This window comes from Phascolarctos cinereus, unplaced genomic scaffold (genome assembly GCF_003287225.1).
Source record: "Phascolarctos cinereus isolate Bilbo 61053 unplaced genomic scaffold, phaCin_HiC Scaffold_4;HRSCAF=312, whole genome shotgun sequence".
Lineage (NCBI taxonomy): Eukaryota > Metazoa > Chordata > Mammalia > Diprotodontia > Phascolarctidae > Phascolarctos > Phascolarctos cinereus.
The window spans coordinates 695,327,928-695,345,868 of NW_027555847.1; the positions used below are offsets into that span (position 1 = coordinate 695,327,928).

The window sequence follows — 17,941 nt, forward strand, 5'->3', positions numbered from 1 at the left end:
CCTAAAATGTGCCGACTAAATCATTCAAGAAAAGAATGCAAACCAAAAAAAAAACATACAAAAAGTGATGCATTTTACAATTCCAGGAAAATAAAAACAGGCAAAGCATGACTTAACTATCCTGCCAACACTACACGTGCTGCCATACTCACTTCGTCTGGGCCTGGCATAACGTGTTGATGATGACCGATTTGCCGCCTCCTGTGGGTCCAACCACCATAGTAGTATGGCGGGTTAACATGGTCTCATACATTTGAACCACTTTATCCACCTATAAAATATACATTGGCAGCCAGTTAAAACTCATCTCTCAAGCTCATAATAATAAAATTAAGTTTAAAGAAATGAAGCTCTCTATCATAAATCAACCTCTAAAAAAGAGAATACTTTATCCACTATTTTCCAAAAGAAAAGCTATGAGAAAGAGGTGAAGGACTTTGGCCGTCCAAAAGGACCGTCCATCTGTTCCCCACCTGATTTTTACCTGAACTGGTAAGACGATGTAACCGTTGTCCTCTAAGACTTGTTCTACTGCGTCATTGAAACTGGGGTAGCGAACTCGAGGACAATCAAGCCCAGGAAACAAGTCAGAAATCAAGCCAAGGAAAAGAGGAACGTCTTCAAACACAAACTTGGGCAGATTCATGTCTCTGAGAGCCCTCATCAGGACCACATCCTAGTCAACAGGAAATCACAAGATGTCTTTTCAGAAAATGTTCCTTAGACATAAAGGGTGACATCCTAAACCATCGAGGAGAGGAAGGAAGCAGTCGCTTTCAGTTCCATGGATAGGGGAATCGTTCATGACCAAACAAGGGACGAAGGGGACCATTTATGATAAAATGGGCAATTTCGATGGCGTAAAATTGAAAAGGTCTTTGATAACAAGAAAGGCTCCGTGTTCACCAACGTTTGCAGGAACACTTTATGTGATGGTAAAGAACTAAGGACAAAATGGACGTCCATCAACCAGGGGACGGCGAACCACATCGTGGGGTATTAAGAAAGTGGACTATTGCTGCACTGTCTGAAATGACCCACGTGATAAATACAAAGAAGCGCAGGACGGCATCCGTGAACTGATGCAACGTGGAGCGCAGAACCAAGGGAACCGTGCACATGATGAGTACAGCAACGGAAGTGGAGAAAATGACCACAAAACAATTAGAAATGAACATAACAAGATGACAAAGAACACGCTTCATCCCAAAATGAGCACACAAGAAGACAACTTCTCCCCAAAGGATAGGTGGTCAAGGAATATGAACGAATGGTTTTATGGGGAAGAAATCCAAGCTATCAATAAAAAAATAATAAATTATCTGAATCCTAATAATTAAAGAAACGCAAATTAAAGTGATTCTGAGATTCTACCTCATTGATTGACAAAGTTTACAAAAAAGGAAAATGACAACTATGAGAAAGGCTGGGTGATAAATGTGTCCAGCCATTATATAAAGCAATCTGGAACTGTAACCCAAAAAGGCATCAAACTGTGCACATCCTTTGATCTATGATACCACCACTAGGTCCATACTCCAAAGAGATCGAAGAAAGACGAAACAGATTCACTTGTACAAAAATATTTATAGCAGCTCTTTTTGTAGTTGCAAACAACTGGAAATTAAGGGGAGTGCTCATCAATTGGGGAATGGCTGGGAAAATTATGGTATGTGAACGTAATAGAATACTATTATACTGGAAGAAATAATGAAAGGCATGGTTTCAGAGAAACCTGAGTTTTTGATCAACTGATGTGAATTGAACCAAGAAAACAATTTATACAATAATACTAACATTGTAAAAATAAATAACTTTGAAAGGCTTAAGAATTCTGATCAATACATGAGTAAATGATTCCACAGGACTGACTGGTGATGAAGCATGCTACTCTACGTCCTCTACAAGAGATAATGGGCTCAGGATGCAGAGACACGCATTTTTAGGCTTGGCCACTGAGGGAATTTATTTTATTTGACTAAGTATATGTTAAAAGGGTTTTGTTTTTCTTTCTTTCTCAGGGAGGGTGAGGCAGTTGGGAAGTAAGAGAGAAAATAGATTTTTGTTCATTGAAAAAATTAATTTTTTTTAAAACCTCCCCCCCTACTCTATTGTAGAGGTGAGGGTCCACAGGTATAAAACATTACATATGTTGTCAGATTTTTATCAAATTTTTTCTTATTTTTTCTTTTTCCTCTTCTTATTTTTTTAAAAATAAATATGTTATATGAGATGGCTTTCTAGGAGGAGAAAAGAGAATGGATACAGGGAGAAATTTAGGTGATATAAAACAACAATGGTGTGGTTACTGATCCAGAGCCAGACATCCTGGGGAATGAAGTCAAGTAGGCCCTAGGAAGCACTGCTAACAATAAAGCTAGTGGAGAAGATGGAATTCCAGCTGAACTATTTAAAACCCTGAAAGACGGTGCTGTTAAAGTGGTGCACTCAATAGTGGCCACTGGATTGGAAAAGATCAATTTCCTGAAGAAGGGCAATGCCAAGGAATGTTCAAATTACTGAACAAGCATGTTCATCTCACATGCTTAAGATTCCGCAAGCCAAGCTTTGGCAATATGTAAACCGAGAATTACCGGAAGAGCAGACTGGTTTTCAAAGGGGCTGAAGAACTAGGGACCAAATTGCCAGCATACACTGGATTATGGAGAAAGCAAGGGAGTTCCAGAAAAACATCGACTTCTGCTTCACTGACTACAGTATAAAGCCTTTGACTGTGTGGATGGCAACAAGTGCTCAAAGAGATGGGAGGACCAGATCGTCTTACTTGTCTCCTGAGGAACCTGTAATCAGGTCAAGAAGCAGCAGTTAGAACCAAATATGGAGCAACTGATTGGTTTAAGATTGGGAAAGGAATTCGACAAGGCTATATATTGTCACCTTATTTAACTTAAATACAGAGTTCATCATGTGAAATGCCAGGCTAGACAAATCAAAAGCCAGAACTGAGGGTGCCAAGAGAAATATCAACAATCTCAGATATGCGGATGGTACCACTCTGATGGCAGAAAGTAAAGAGGAATTAAGAAGCTTCTTGATGAGGGTGAAAGAGGAGACAGTAAAAACTGGCTTGAAGCTTAACATCAAAAAAAGCTAAGATCTTGGCAACTGGTCCATCACCTGCTGGCAAATACAAGGAGAAGAAATGGAAGCAGAGTCAGATTTTATATTCTCAGGCTCACAGATCACTTCAGATGGAGACTGTTGCCATGAAATTAAAAGGCGTTTGCTCCTTAGAAGGAGAGCTATGGCAAATCTGGACAACAGATTAAAAAGCAGAGACATTACCTTGCCAGCAAAGGTCCATATAGTCATAGCTATTTTTTTTTCCAGTTAGCAATATATGTCTGTGAGAATTGGACATAAGGAAAGCTGAGCACCGCAGAATTGATGCTTTCATAATGTGGTGCTGCAGAAGACTTTTGAGAGTCCCTTGGACAGCAAGGAGATCAAATTAGTCAATGCTTAAAGAAATTAAGTCAGGGTATTCACTGGAAGGTCAAATACTGAAACTGAAGCTTAAATATTTTGGCCACATATGAGAAGATGGGATTCATCAGAAAAGATTCTGATGTTGGGAAAGACTGAAGGCAAAAGGAGAAGGGGACGGCCAAAGATGAGAAGGATGGATAGTGTCGTGGAAGCAATAAACATGAGCTCGGACGGTCTTCAGGAGAGAGTGGAGGATAGAAGGGCTTGGCGTGCTCTGGTCCACGGGGTGATGAAGAACTGCACGCACCTAAATGACTGGACAACAACAATAACAACAACAAAAATTAATTTTAAAAATAGTTTTTAAAAAGAGGAAGGAGAATCAGGCTTTCATTTGAGAGGAAAATTCTAAAGTGCTTTGTTGGTGAGCCAATAATTGTGGATATTATCTGGTCTCACCTCTTTCCAGTTTTGCAAGGAAGCTAGTTTCCAACATCTACCTTGAATAATAGGTCTGCCATTAATTACAATAACAATGCACAAACGATCTGTTTCTTGTTGCATGCGTGCTGCGTTTTCCTTTCATTTGACTTCTTGTCATCATCTGCACAGCCAGGAGTCTCCCACACCCTCCTTCTTCAAAGGCTCTCTCTCATCTCCGATCCCTTTGTTCTCAAGCCTCCACAGCAGTTTTTGATCGATCTCAAATTGTTCATTTTATTCTTTGGACTATCTTGACTCCTTGTGTCACTTTAATCTTTTGACTTTTTAAACTTTTTTATTTTTTGTTATTACTACTAACTATAATAAAAGCTATGTTTGTTATTAGACTTTAAGACTTACAAAGCACTTTACAATTATTAATTCACTTTATCTCACAACATGCCTAGGAGGTAGGTGATATTATTATCCCCATTTTACAGATGAAGAAATTGATGCAGACAGAGGTCAAGTAACTTGCCCAGGGTCACATGACTAGGAATTGCCTAATTTGAGCTCAGATCTTCTTGCCTCCTGGTCCAGCGCTCCCTCCATGGATCCACCTAGTTGCCTTTTTATCATTATTATCCTTAGTTACTAAATGAAGATGTGGTGAATGGTACTGGACGTGACATTTACCTCTCTTAGTTCAAAAGACCCTCTCTTCAGTTCACCAGCCATCACTAACACTGACTTAAGAGCCCTCAGTCCAAAGTCATAATGGTGCTGTTTGGACAGCTGCTCCCGGGACAGTTTGTACAACACAGTCATCTTTTTGGCCAGCGTCTGTTTAGGAAAAGAAATCATCAATGAAAGATGAAAACCGAATAGAAAGTCAGAGTCCCTGTGTGACATAAAATACAAAGCAAAGCTCAATGCTTCTCTTTGTGTATTCAAACGTGATCGTCTTTGGGATTTTTTAAATCCATTTTAAAATTAAAAAGAAATGGGGGGGGACCAAACACCTTACAAAATTTTGATGAATATGCCAAAAATCAAATAGAGAGAAGGGGTTCCTGAAAACCTCATTTTATATAATTATATAACTCCTATGCCTTGAAGAACAGGTTTGAAGCACATCAAAAACAACACTTTGGTTCACTTTATCATAAAACAAAACAATCATTTAAATCTATTCAAAGAATTCTCAATCTGCCCTTCACCGCCCCCTCCTGCCCTTAATGCCTGAATGGCAGTTGAGAAATAGAGGATCCAAACGCTATACCCCAGGATCCCAATAAGACAACAGGATGAATTCTGCTTTGTCAGGATGATGGTGAAGGGACCCAAGGTCCTCAAGCCAAAACAAAAGTCAAGCCACAATGATAAGAATTCATAATAAGAGGTAACCTTTACACAGCACCTACTATGTGCCAGGCGCTAAGCACAATCTCATCTGATTCTCACAGCAACCCTGGAGGGGCAAGTGCTGTTATTATCCCCATTTTGCAGATGAGGCAGATGGCAGTGAAGGGATTTGCTCAGTCATACAGGTGGTGTCTGAAGGTGGATTTGAACTCGGGTCTTCCTGACTCCAGGCCCGGCACTCAATCCACTGTGATACATATCTGCTACAAATTCCTCTAGTCTAACTACAGGATTCATGAACGACATGCTGCAGAAACCTGGTGGTTCACTCACATGCATAAAGGACACAAGGAGACACGAGGTACAGTGGAAGGAGCCCCAGATGTGGGGTTCCTCTGCTACTTGTTTCTTCTCTGATAATTTTCTTAGGAAGATCTGAAGACCACCTGGCAGGATAAGACGCCAGACACTGAGGTCCTTTCTGTAGCTAAACTGCCAAGCATTCAAACTCTTGAGCGCAACTCCAATGGGCTGGCCACAGTGTTCAAATGCCAAATGCTTGCCTAAAAGACTATTTTATGGAGAACTCACACAAGGCAAGCACTCACATGGTGGTCAGAAGAAGCAATACAAGGACACTCTCAAGGTCTCTCTTAAGAACTTTGGAATTGGGGCAGCTAGGTGGCACAGTGGATAGAGCACCGGCCCTGGATTCAGGAGGACCTGAGTTCAAATCCGGTCTCGGACACATACCACTTACCAGCTGTGTGACCCTGGGCAAGTCACTTAGCCCTACTGCCTAGCCAAAAAAAAAAGAACTTTGGAATTGATCGTATGACATGGGAGATGCTGGCACAGGACCACCCAGCATGGCGTGCCCACATCAGAGAAGGTACTGTGCTCTATGAGCAAAGCAGAATTGAAACAGCTCAAAGGAAATGCAGGATGTGCAAATTTAGAGAATCCACCCCAAATGTTCTCATGCACTATTTGTGCCTGACCTGTGGTAGAGCACTCCAAGCTTGTACTGGTCTCATCAGCCACAGTCGGACACACTGAACCTTGACTCTAGCACAGTGACATCATTTTGGTCCTCTTCGAGTACAAGAGACAGCAGCCAAGTAACCAGACCAATTCACTTCCTGTCTCTGGGCCTCAGTTTCCTCTCGGATAAAAAGAGGGGCATGGACCCAAGGAGGTCTGTTCCTGTTCTCAGTTCCTGCACATACTCTATGCTTCCCTGAGCCTGTGTAAAGTGAAGACAGACTCCTACCCAGGATGCCCAGAACACAGATTGATTCTGAATGGCCTGAAGAGTGATCGGCCAACGCTGCTTGACACCAAGGACAAAGGGAGACAGAATGTTTAACCAAAAGGCAGATATGTATCACAGTGGATAGAGCGGTGGGCCTGGAGTTAGGAAGACCCGAGTTCAAATCCACCTTCAGACACCACCTGTTTGTCTGGGACAGATCCTTGCCCCTGGGAATACCCCAGGCCCAAGGAGGACACATGAGGATGAACCCAGGGGACTGTAGAATTTTTTGGCACCAGGGGCTGAACTTAAAAACCATCAGTCCTCCTACCTGTCCCCTGCCTCTTCTCTGGGTCAAAGGGACTCATCTGACCAGCCTGCATCACCCCATTACACTGAACATGTTCACTGTCCAACACCTTGAGTAACTTCACTGGTGAAGCGCCAGCAAGATGTGGCTTCTTGCCCTGCCTCTGATCCACGCTAGGGGTCTAATCTTGGATGAGTCACCTGGCCTCTCCATGGCCCAGGTGCATCGAAGCTGCCAACCTGCATTGGTAGAGGGAGTTCTTTACACCAGTGAAATCACAGGTCCAGGCCCTGTCCCCCATGGCCATCATGAAGCAGTATTTGTCTTACAGTTGTGTGGGTGAGATCCTTGGGTATGCCTTGGGACCTCCTTGTCCACAGTCATCAACTACCAGAGAAAAAAGGTCTTTGCCTTGTTCTCTGAAGACACAAAATGAATAGAAACCAAAGGCGGGGAATGGGAGGAGTCTTTGAGAATTAAAATGTTTAAGACTGTAACTGTAGGAGATGGTGGTAAGAAAAGCTGAGACATTACAGAAACCTAGGAGGAAGGGTAAAAGTCTAAGGCTCACTCACTTTGCATTAATTACATTTCCCATACCTTTGCCAAAAGAAATCCCTCGGAGAAGAGCATGATCTCACAGATCTGTTGGAGGTCAGGCACAATTACAACCACAGGCCTGAACAAAGCCTTCACAGACTCTGGGAGTTCTGTCCGGCCAGCATACCCTGGATTCATAGTAATGAAGATGCCCATGCGAGAATCCAGGGAAATTTCTTGGCCTTCAAACTAGAACCCAAAAATGAGAGGACAAGTCAGCCCTCCTCACAACAAAGAATTCAGTTCAGCCAAGAATATACCATGTCCCTCATTCATGCAGGTTGCTGGGCTAGGGGCTGAGGGGACAAGACAAAAATGACCCAGGTCCTGCCCTCCAAGTATTGGGGAAAAAAAGCCAAGCTCAGGAGAGGGAGCCCCTCAACTGTCTGCTTTGTTTCCTCTTGCTGCCTACATGAGGCTGCAGCCTTGAGGGACGGAGGTTCATCTCCTCCCTCCTCTTCCAGCGAGGTAGGAAACGTGGTGTCCTCGGCTCTGGGGCCCAGGCTCCCCTGCCTCCCAGGGGAGTTCTTAGTAATACATTTTGGGAAAGTGAACACCAGGGTTGGCAACAGTTCTGCCAAGCCTGAAAGTTCATCTCTAGAAAATCTGCATTGGGAAGCTGGTGTCCCCGTGGGCAGAGCATCTGGATGAATCCAAGTGAGGAAACCAACAAAGGTGGTCACGTCCTCCTGCCCGCGGAAGTTCCACGCGCCCGCCTGCCGTGCTCACCTGAAATGTCATCAGATGATGAATCAGAGCATTTCGGATGGTCTGAATCTGGGAAGAGATGACTGAGAGCACAGAGGCGTCAATGCGATTGAACTCATCAAAACAGCCCCAAGCACCGCACTGGGCCAGCCCGGAGAAAATCTTCCCAACAGCCTGCAGCAAGAGGAATGTCAAGACCACGCCAACGCTTTGCTTATGCTGGGGCAGAGAATCAGGAGCCTCCAAGGGCAACTGGTCCACGCCCCTCATTTTACAGATGTGGAAAGCAAGGCCACCACAGTGAACCGAACTGCAGCTTGTTAGTGACTGAGGCAGGATTTGAACCCAGGTCTTCCTGACTCCCAAGCCCAGAGCTCTATTACCTCGCTGACTCAGCTCAGCAATCTCCCTTTTTCCCACAGGGCTTCTACCTATGAACCTTTAGGGATCTTGTGACTTTCTCCTTGCCCCCCTCCCCATCATTCACCCTGCCAAGGAGTCTGACAGACTTTAAAAGCCAGGAAATGACCAGGAACCAGCGGCTGAGGCCCTGCCTTTGTTTCCGGCTGCAGTTCAGCAGCTTCTGCCCCAGACCTGGAGGGGCTCACAGACCCTGCAGGAAGAATCCTATCCAGAAAAAAACAAAAACTACCCCCTCCATATTTACTTTAATTTATCCAATCAACAAACACATGTCAAACATCTACATGACATAAGAAGGGCAGAGTGACAGGGAATTAGACCCAGATTTGGAAGAAACTTCAGCGATCATCGGGCCCAAACTTGATAGAAAATCTTCTCTAAAACATGCCATTTCCTTCCCCCAGGGCAGAGTGGACAGGGCAATGTGTTGTATTCTCAAGTCACTACTTTGTTCTTGCTGCCATTAGGGGAAAGAGAAAGGATGGTCAAGCTCCTTACTTTGTAATCCATGCCTTCTCCACAGTTGGTTACCACGCACAGCAAGCCCAAGGCTTTGGCCAGGTCTTTGGTGGTCTCTGTTTTCCCTGTCCCTGCTGGCCCTGCTGGTGCCCCACCCAGATACATGGACAATGCCTGTCAGAAACCGAGCACAAAAAGGAAAACATGTTTAGTCATGCAAGATGTAGCTGGATGTTGGCTGACAGCAAAAATTTATTCTGGAAGCCCGTAACATGACAAAAAATGTGCTACAGGTATACCTAGAGGGAAACTAATTTAAATCTACTCTTATAACTGTGATTCTCCAATAGACCCTCTAGGAACCAAAAACTTCTCTCTTACTCTGTCCTTCCATTGCCAGAAAGAAACAAACATGTGAAGTGCCTACTACGTGCCAGGCACTGTGCTAAGTGCTTACAAATATGATCTCATTTGATCTTCACAATAACCCTGAGAGGGAGGTGCTACTGTTATCCCCACTTTACAGGTGAGGAAACTAGGCACAGAGCATTGCCCACAGTCATCATAGCTAGTGAGGCTGTCGACAAACTCGAGTGTCCAAGAGACGGCAGCCACAATGCTGGAAAGCTTCAAACACATGCCACAGAGCACCGGCTGAAGAGCTGGCCACATTTAGCTCGGGCAAGAGAAGGCTTGTGGGGACCATGAAAGTTGTCTCAAGTTCCCAAAGGCCATCCTGTGCAAGAGGGAATAAAGAGCCTTGTTTTCCCTTTGCATCACAAGGGCAGAACTAGGAGCAATTGGACTAGACGTCAGGAAAAGCTTTCCAACCATGGGAGCTACTGCCCCATAGCAGACTGTGAAGGAGAAGGTTCCCCCTGGCTGGAGGCCTCCACGCAAAAGATGGAGAACCACTTCTCGGGTCTGCCTTCGTGGAGATCCCTTGGGGGCAAACGTTGGCTTCAGCGGCCCCTGCAGCCCCTCCGACTCTGAAATGCTGTCTTCTCTGTTTCTGAGCTGTGCTGTTTATCCCGAGCTTGTTATTTTAGCCAATGGCACTAGTGATGACTGAGTCTCCCATGTTGGAAACCTTCATTATCACCTTTTACTCCTCCTTCTCATGTCCATTTGATTACCGAGTCTTATTCACTCCACCAGTGAACCATCTCTTGCATCCACAGTAGAAATTCTCCTCCCACTGCCAACCACCATAGTATAGCCCCTTTATTGCCCATATGAGCACCATAGCCTCCCAATAGCTCTTCCTGTCTTCATTCTCTCATTCCTCAAATCCATTTTCCATATGGGTAGAATGTAAGCTCTGAGAAGGGACAGCTAGGTGACACAGTGGATGGAGCATAGGACCTGGAGTCAGGAAGACCTGAGTTCAATTGCAACCATAGACACTTACTAGCTGTGTGATCCTGGGCAAGCCGCTTAACCCTGCTTGCCTCAGTTTCCTCAGCTGTCACATGAGCTGGAGAAGAAAATGGCAAACCACTCCAATATCTCCACCAAGAAAACCCCCAATGGGGTCACGAAGAGCTGGACATGACTGAAATGACTGAACAATAACAACAGCTCTGAAAGGCCGAGGGATCCTGTGTCGTGTTTGTATCTCCAACACCTAACAACCTGAATATGGTAGGCACTTAATAAATGTCTGTTACATTACCTAAATACCTCTGCCAGAATGATCTCCCTTATGAAAAGTTCTATTAAAATTTTATTCTGTTTGTCGTGACAAAGGTTTTGCCCCAGGGGCAGAGAGAAGAAGGTAGAAAGAAGAGATATTTTCCATTTTCCATCAGTAATTCTGCTGGCTTGGCTCCAAGAAACACCATGTCGTACCCAGGAATCTCACCACCATGAAGAATGCCTCAGGTTTTGATACTCACCTCTCACACTCAGCTGCCTCTCCCCTCTGACTGGAGGGCTGGAGGACAGAACATTCAATTTCTATCAATGCCTTCCTTTATAGAGGGCTCACCATCTTCCAGGTAACTCCATTTTCTACTCCAAGGACCACTCTCCCCTCTCCAATCCCCCATTAGATTGTAAGCTCCTTGAAGGGGCAAACGCTATCTCTTTTTCTTATTTGTATCCCCAGCATTTAGCACTGTGCCTGGTACATAGTAAGCACTTAAATATTTTTATTGAATTGAAATGAAAGATAATAAATGCATGTTAATAAAAAATTTCCATTTAATTTTGAAAATCTTATTCTGATGGCTTGGTATAGTATGGAAATGACCCCGAGTTCTCAAAGACTATTTGGCAGGAGAATACATGCCCTAGCAGTGGAAAAGTTTTATGTGTGGACCTAGGAATGAACTGTCTATCCTAGTAATGTCTGTCACTCTAGAACCTTCCCAAGTAGCCCAAGGGGAAATGACTTTTTCAGCCACAGCAACCTCCAAAGACGGAATACTCAATGGTATAATACAAGGGCCTGTGAGTGTCCACAAGAAGAATCACGGATCCTCAGCATTCTGAAGAATGTATCATTCTGATTGGACTTGATTACAAGAATGTGCAGGAGTTCCCTAACCAGAGGCCATCTAGTTCAACCTGTACCTCAACAAGGATTCCTTCTACAATATCTTTCTGCCTAGAAGGCTGCCTGTTGCAGATAGAGCACTGGACCTTGAGTCTGAAAGAGCTGGGTTCCAATCCCACCTCAGACACTTACTAGTTGTGTGAGCCTGAGGAAGTCACTTAACTGCTTCCTGCCTCAGTTTCTTCATCTGTAAAATGAGAGAACCGGGCTTGATGGCCTCTAAGGTCCTTTCCAGTTCTAGACTTATGACTCTAGTGCATACAGTTCAAACTCCTTTCCTGGGCATTTAAGACCCTTCACAATCTGCTGCCACCTTCCTTTTCCAGCTTTATGCATACAGTTTACTCCAACCAGACTAGAGGCCACCCTCTGCCTCACCTCCTAAACACATCGTGCCCTTCCCTTCATATGTGCTGTGCTCACTCACACTGTGCCATGTGCCTGGACTATTGTCTCTCCCTGTTTGCCAGCCCACCCATTCACAGTCAATTCTAAAGCCACCTTCCCTCATCTTCTCTGTGAGTAATAACATTTTCTCCCTTGGTCTAGTATTTTGTACCTCCTCAAAGCACCTGACATGTGTTGCTTTTTATTAGAGTTATCTGGGTGTCTTAGCCTCCTATGGGATGTCATTGTTGTTTTTCAGTCGTTTCAGTCATGACTTGCCCAAGGTCACTCAGCTAGTCAGTGTCTGAGGCTGGATTTGAACTCAGGTCTTCCTGACTTCAGGCCACAAGCTCCATCCACTGCACCACCTAGCTTCCATCATTCCTGCTAGCTAGTAAGCTCCATCAGGACATGGGACATAGATGAGTTGAATTCTGCATGTCTCCCAGAGCCAAGAACAATGCTCTCTATAGAGCGCCAAAATCAGGCACTGATCATGCATTTAAAATTTATTTTACCCTGTAGGTGATTTTATTCTGTAACCATATTCTGTATTCTCTATAACCCATCTAAACCTCTTCTTTGTCTCTCAGTGAAGCAGCATGTGAGTTCAAAAGCTCGGCCTCCTCCTCTGAAGTTAGATGCAAAAGTCAGAGCTTTTCCACAACCTCTGTTAGTTAAAGAAAAACTCTAAGTGTAGAGGCTCAGCGCTGTCACAAAATACTCTATCTCTATGGGAATTATCTCAGCAACACCTGTGAATCAGTCCTGCCTAGGGACATCTACACAACTTCAGTCTGAGAAACTCCAAAGTGTGTTACCTGTGGGATGCAGACTAGCTGACCCTGTCCCATCTTTAGCCTCATCCTTGTCAATTAAAAAGGTGGTCTTATCTAATTATCTAAAATCTAATTATCACAATTATCTAATTACCAGATATCCATGAGTCTACATCCCTGGTTCCTATCAATAACCTCAGGATGCACCTGGGACCCATAAATTCACAAAAGCTTTTTCAAAAACGGTGGAGGTGGTCTTCATTCCAAACATGTGCTATGCCCACTTTCTTTAATGCAACCAATAATGATCCCTAAACCCTATTATGTTGTCAGTTCCATAACCAATGACATGATTTATGTTCTGTCCTTTATTGTATGCTTATAAAAAATGAGTTGCATCTTCAACTCTGGGTCTTTGGCTGGGAACTGAGGCAATCCACTGACTTGCTTTATTGGCTGATTATGCCCCTACTAATAAATCATAAACTTGCTCAGAGAAACATGTCTCAGTTTACCTTTTTGTTCAATTTCACTCATGACAACAGAAAGCACTTAATAAATGTTTGTTAAATTGAATCATATTAGTGGCTATAAATACAGTCCTTTTCCTATCATTGTTATAAAGCCATTTTTTATATCGAACTTTAATTTACAAGTGTTAAAACAACTACATTCTTACTATTTCACTTATCATAGAACTACAAAGGAAAGTTCAATCAATCGACATTTGTTCATTAAGCACTTATTATGTGCCAGGCACTGTGTTGAGCACTGAGCATACAAAGAAAAAGCAAAAATAGTCTCTGCCCTCAAGGAGGTTACATTCTGATGGGGTAGACAATATTTACATAAATAAGTACAAAGATACATATACAGTAGAAATACAAAGTAACCTTAGCAGCCAAGGTTAGAGTCAAGAGCAGTAGCTCTGACCAGGAGCAAAGTGAGAAAATGTAACGCTTTGATTCTACAAACTGTTTAATAACAGCAACTCATGATTATATATGTGGGTATGCATGTGTGTATACACATACATATGTATAATCATGAGTGGCCATTATTAGTTAAATATTAGTCAATTAAATAGTTAAAATAGTCAGATTGTGTGTATGTGTGTGTGTGTGTGTGTGTGTGTGTGTGCATCTCCAACCTTTACCTGGGTAAGTGTCAGGTAAATCCGATCTGTAGTTGGCGTGATGACCAAGCGTCCATTCAGACCCATATACTCATAGCCATAGCCAAAAGTTCCAGTACACTGACGGACGTTCAATTCATCTGGTTCTCGATCCCAATAAAAGCGCAACTGACTTTCCCATTCAAATTCCCGAGCTTCAAGAATACTGGAGAAGAAAAAGTCCAAGGAGGAGGTGAAGAAGAGGGGGGGAAGGGAGGGGGAGGGGGAGGAACAGATCAAAGAACTATGAGGAAGAAACAATACATTTTTTCTGGAGGTCCTTACCTGCCTCTTATAAATGAATCAACTATGTCTCTGGCATGTACGTCAATGATGAGAACCGTATTGTATTTTTTTCTGTCATTTTTACTTAATGGTTTGGTGATCTGAGTTACCAGTTCATCAATCTGCCGGTGCATTTTCTGGCCATAACTTTTCATTGCCTGTTTTTCTCCTTGCTTTACTTTTCGAAAGACGTCTTCCACCTCCCAAGTCCACCACACTTGGCTGGCAACCAACACCACCATGCCTTGGTACAGCAACATCCACTCAACTCTGTAGAGAAGGCAAAGCTTAGGGATCGATGCTCTGGCCAGTCTTATTTAATATGCTTAGATTTCATCTTGAATAAGCCTTCCCCATCTCCTTCCCCTCTAAAATTACCTTTTATTCACTTTGTATCTATTTTGTATATAAACATACATGAATGTGTTATCTCTCCTGGTAGAAAACAAGTTGTTCCATTTTTACTTTTTTGTCTCTAGTGCCAGTATGGTGCTAGCCTGTAGCAGGCGTTTAATAAATGTTTGCTGTTGATTGCTTACTGAAGAACAGAGATGCCTCTAAGCTGTACTAACAGGATCGTAGATCTAGAAATGGAAGGAAACTAAGAAACCACTTAATCCAACACTCTCATTTTAGAGATGAAGAAATTGAAGCCCAAAAGCAAAGGGATTTATGGCAAAACCAGGACCTAAACCAGGGTTGGGGCACCTGTGGCCTCAAGGCCACACGTGGCCCTGTAGGTCCTCATGTGCAGCCCTTTGACCAAATCCAACTGAGCACTGCAGGGCCACACGGGCCTCCAGGCCACAAGTTCCCCACCCCTGACCTAAACACAAGTTGCTGGAGTCCAAATCCAGAATTCTTTCCCGTGCAGCACGCTGCTTTATGGAAGACAGTAAAATCAGCAGGGAATTCTTAGGTGCTTCTGTGCATGTTTAGAAAAGTGGCAGATTAGTTTCAATAACAGCAAGTATGAGGGAATGAATTTAAGGGAAAAATTTTTAAGCCATATTTGAAATATTATGAGGTATGAGAGCTATGACTTACAGTGCCAGAGTCACTATATCAGGGATCCCTAGCCTTTTTGGTACATGGACCTCCCTAGCCATCTCATGATGCCCAAGGAACCCTAGTCAGAATGATGCTTTTAAATGCATACAATAAAATTTGTGGGATTACAAAAGAAGACAACCATTCTGAAATACAGTTACCAAGATACAGGGGAAGCGAAAAATTCATGGACCTCAGGTTAGGAACCCATGCTATAGACATCTTTTGATGATGTTAGATCAATGTGTTATATAACGTATGTTACAAACACTGGGCATCTTCAGAAAGGTGCAACAAAAGTAAAAAAGTGAGAACATTCTCCTCCCGTGGTACAAGACTATGTGTGTGAACTAGTCTTCGAATACTGTATGTGGCTTTCACCCTTGACCATCAAGAGAGCCAAACCAATTAGAAAAGGTCCTGAAGACACTGAAGTGGTGTGTGAAGGGGCTTTCATAAGGAAGTAAAAGGAGAAAATAACAGCTCTCTCATCTAGGCAGATAAAGGCTCAGACAAGTTTCCTGGAGATAGACTGATAACCTTGTATGATCTAAGGTCCAACTGAGCTAAACAAGGGCTTCTTTGCAAAGTGCCAAGAGACCCAGAGGTGGAGGTGGAAGGTTCTCTGGGTTCAGTGATCTAGAGAGAAATCACTTTTATCTCTAGTAGCATTTAAAGCAAATTAGATCCAAATATCCCAAGAAGGGCTGTTACAATCAAAGGAGACCATGCGTCTCCACTGTGTTTCATTTGTCCCTCTAGCTCCACATCTCTGTGAATTGGTCCCCTCCTTGCTGAATGCAATGAAATTATAATGACCCAGAAGAGAAGTATGCAGATGCCCCTCCTTTCCTACTGTGCAGAGGTAGGAGATTTCTGAGTGTGGGGCATAGTATATAATGTCAGACATGGTTGGTTTTGCTGAATTGTTTTTTTAATCTGTTTTTATTTTTTGTTATAAGGAATGGTTCCCTGGGAAGAACAGGGAAAGGCACATATTGGTAAATGTAAGTAATGGAGAAACAAAAGACATCAATAATTTTTTTTAAAAGGAAAAACGTTGAGTGCTTCCCTTTTGCTTAGTAAGTAACATTCAAACCCCCACTCTCTGGCATTCAAGGCCCTCCCTAATCTGGCACCATCCTGTTTTTCCAGCTATTTGATATTATGTCTCTTCATACACTTTATGCTACAAAAAAACTGGACTACACTGAATATGAACTGTGCCTCTGGCTCACACTATTTCCAAAACCTGGAAATCTCCTCCTCTTCCTCCTCCTCCTCCTTCTCCTTTATTCCCATCTGTCTTTTAAAACCTAACTTAAATGCCATCTTCTCCAGACCCTTTCTTTCCCTGATCCTCCCAAGGTTAATAACTTCACCCCTACACCTCCAGCAGCACTTCACATGGCACCTCTCTAATGCATTAGAAATCACAGTTGGTTTTGTCTATGTCCTGTTGCCACGCTAACCTGTGGGCTTCATGACGGCACAGACCCTGCCTTAGCTAAACGTTGTATGCCCTGCCTCCCCTGGACCTACCTGTACTCTGCACACAGCGGACACCTAATCAATGTGTTCAACTGAACTGAATGTGCTAGTACTCCCCTTCATATATAAAAATTACCCTCATTATAAGTTTGACTTCTGTTAATTTGGCAAGTTGTCACCTAAAGGTATACTTCATATCACCTATGTTGATCTATTCCAATCTGCCTCTTATGATCTGTCTATAAATTAAGTCTAAACCATTAATAGTTATTTGTGACAACTATTATTACATTTACATGTTTTAAGATTATCACATCACCTGCTTCTGTCTTCGCAGTATCTGAAAATAGCTTCTTTGGTAATTAATCTATTTGTTCTTCTCATTTCATGTAAAACTGATGTCATCCAGTCCTCCACGCGCCCTTCAGCCCGCAATATCTTTCGGAAATTCATTATTTCTTTCTCTGCCGAAATCATCGCGGTCACCAGTTTTTCACCACTATCACCGTCTTGAAATTTCAGTGATGCTATATTATCATACATCTGTAAAATCCCAGGGGAAGAAAGCACAGCCGTGTTTGTATCATGTTGTAGAATCACTGGATGTCACGTAGGATGCAAATATGTTCAACTATCAAAGATTCCCTTGGGGTGGGGGGAGGAGTGCAGCAACGAACAGAAAGGGGCAGTAATAAATAGATATTCAGATATTCAGTTATGTGAATATAACCAGGGGTCTATCATCAAAAAGAAACATTTTGCACATCTGTTGCATAAAAACCCCAGGGTTTTCTGTTTGCTGGCTTGCTTGCAATTCTGGGTCTTTCTATCCTGCCCAGGCTGGAAGCACAGCAGCCACTTACAGGCCCAGTATCACAGCTGACTGATTGACACAGAAGCTTTGGCTGGCTCCATTTCAAATGGGGGCTGGTTTGCTCCCAATGGCTCACCATACTAGTGCCAGACTTAGAAGGATAGCTGATCAGCCAGAGCCCTACTCCAAAGCTCTTGAGGTAGAGGCATCTAGGTAGTACAGTGCATAACATAGTGCTGGTCCTGGAGTCAAGAACTGAATTCAAATCCAGCCTCCGACATTTACAAATAGCTGTGTGACCCTGGGTAAGTCATTTCACCTCCATATGCCTCAGCTTCCTTCTTTGTAAAATGGGAATAATAATAGCACCTACTCCCCAAGGTTGTTGTGAGGATCAAATGAGATAAT

The 17,941-nt window shown here is 43.2% G+C and overlaps 1 protein-coding gene across 1 annotated transcript in view; it reads right to left on the minus strand.

Annotated features, from left to right (window-relative positions):
* The window catches only part of DNAH10 (dynein axonemal heavy chain 10), a 163,573-nt gene that overhangs the window by 72,043 nt on the left and 73,589 nt on the right, over positions 1-17,941 (minus strand). The window contains 9 exon segments of the mRNA XM_020970246.2: positions 153-271; positions 485-676; positions 4,570-4,716; positions 7,404-7,592; positions 8,133-8,285; positions 9,033-9,167; positions 13,876-14,059; positions 14,179-14,448; positions 17,039-17,262. Of these exon segments, the coding sequence (XP_020825905.1) occupies positions 153-271; positions 485-676; positions 4,570-4,716; positions 7,404-7,592; positions 8,133-8,285; positions 9,033-9,167; positions 13,876-14,059; positions 14,179-14,448; positions 17,039-17,262 (1,613 nt within the window).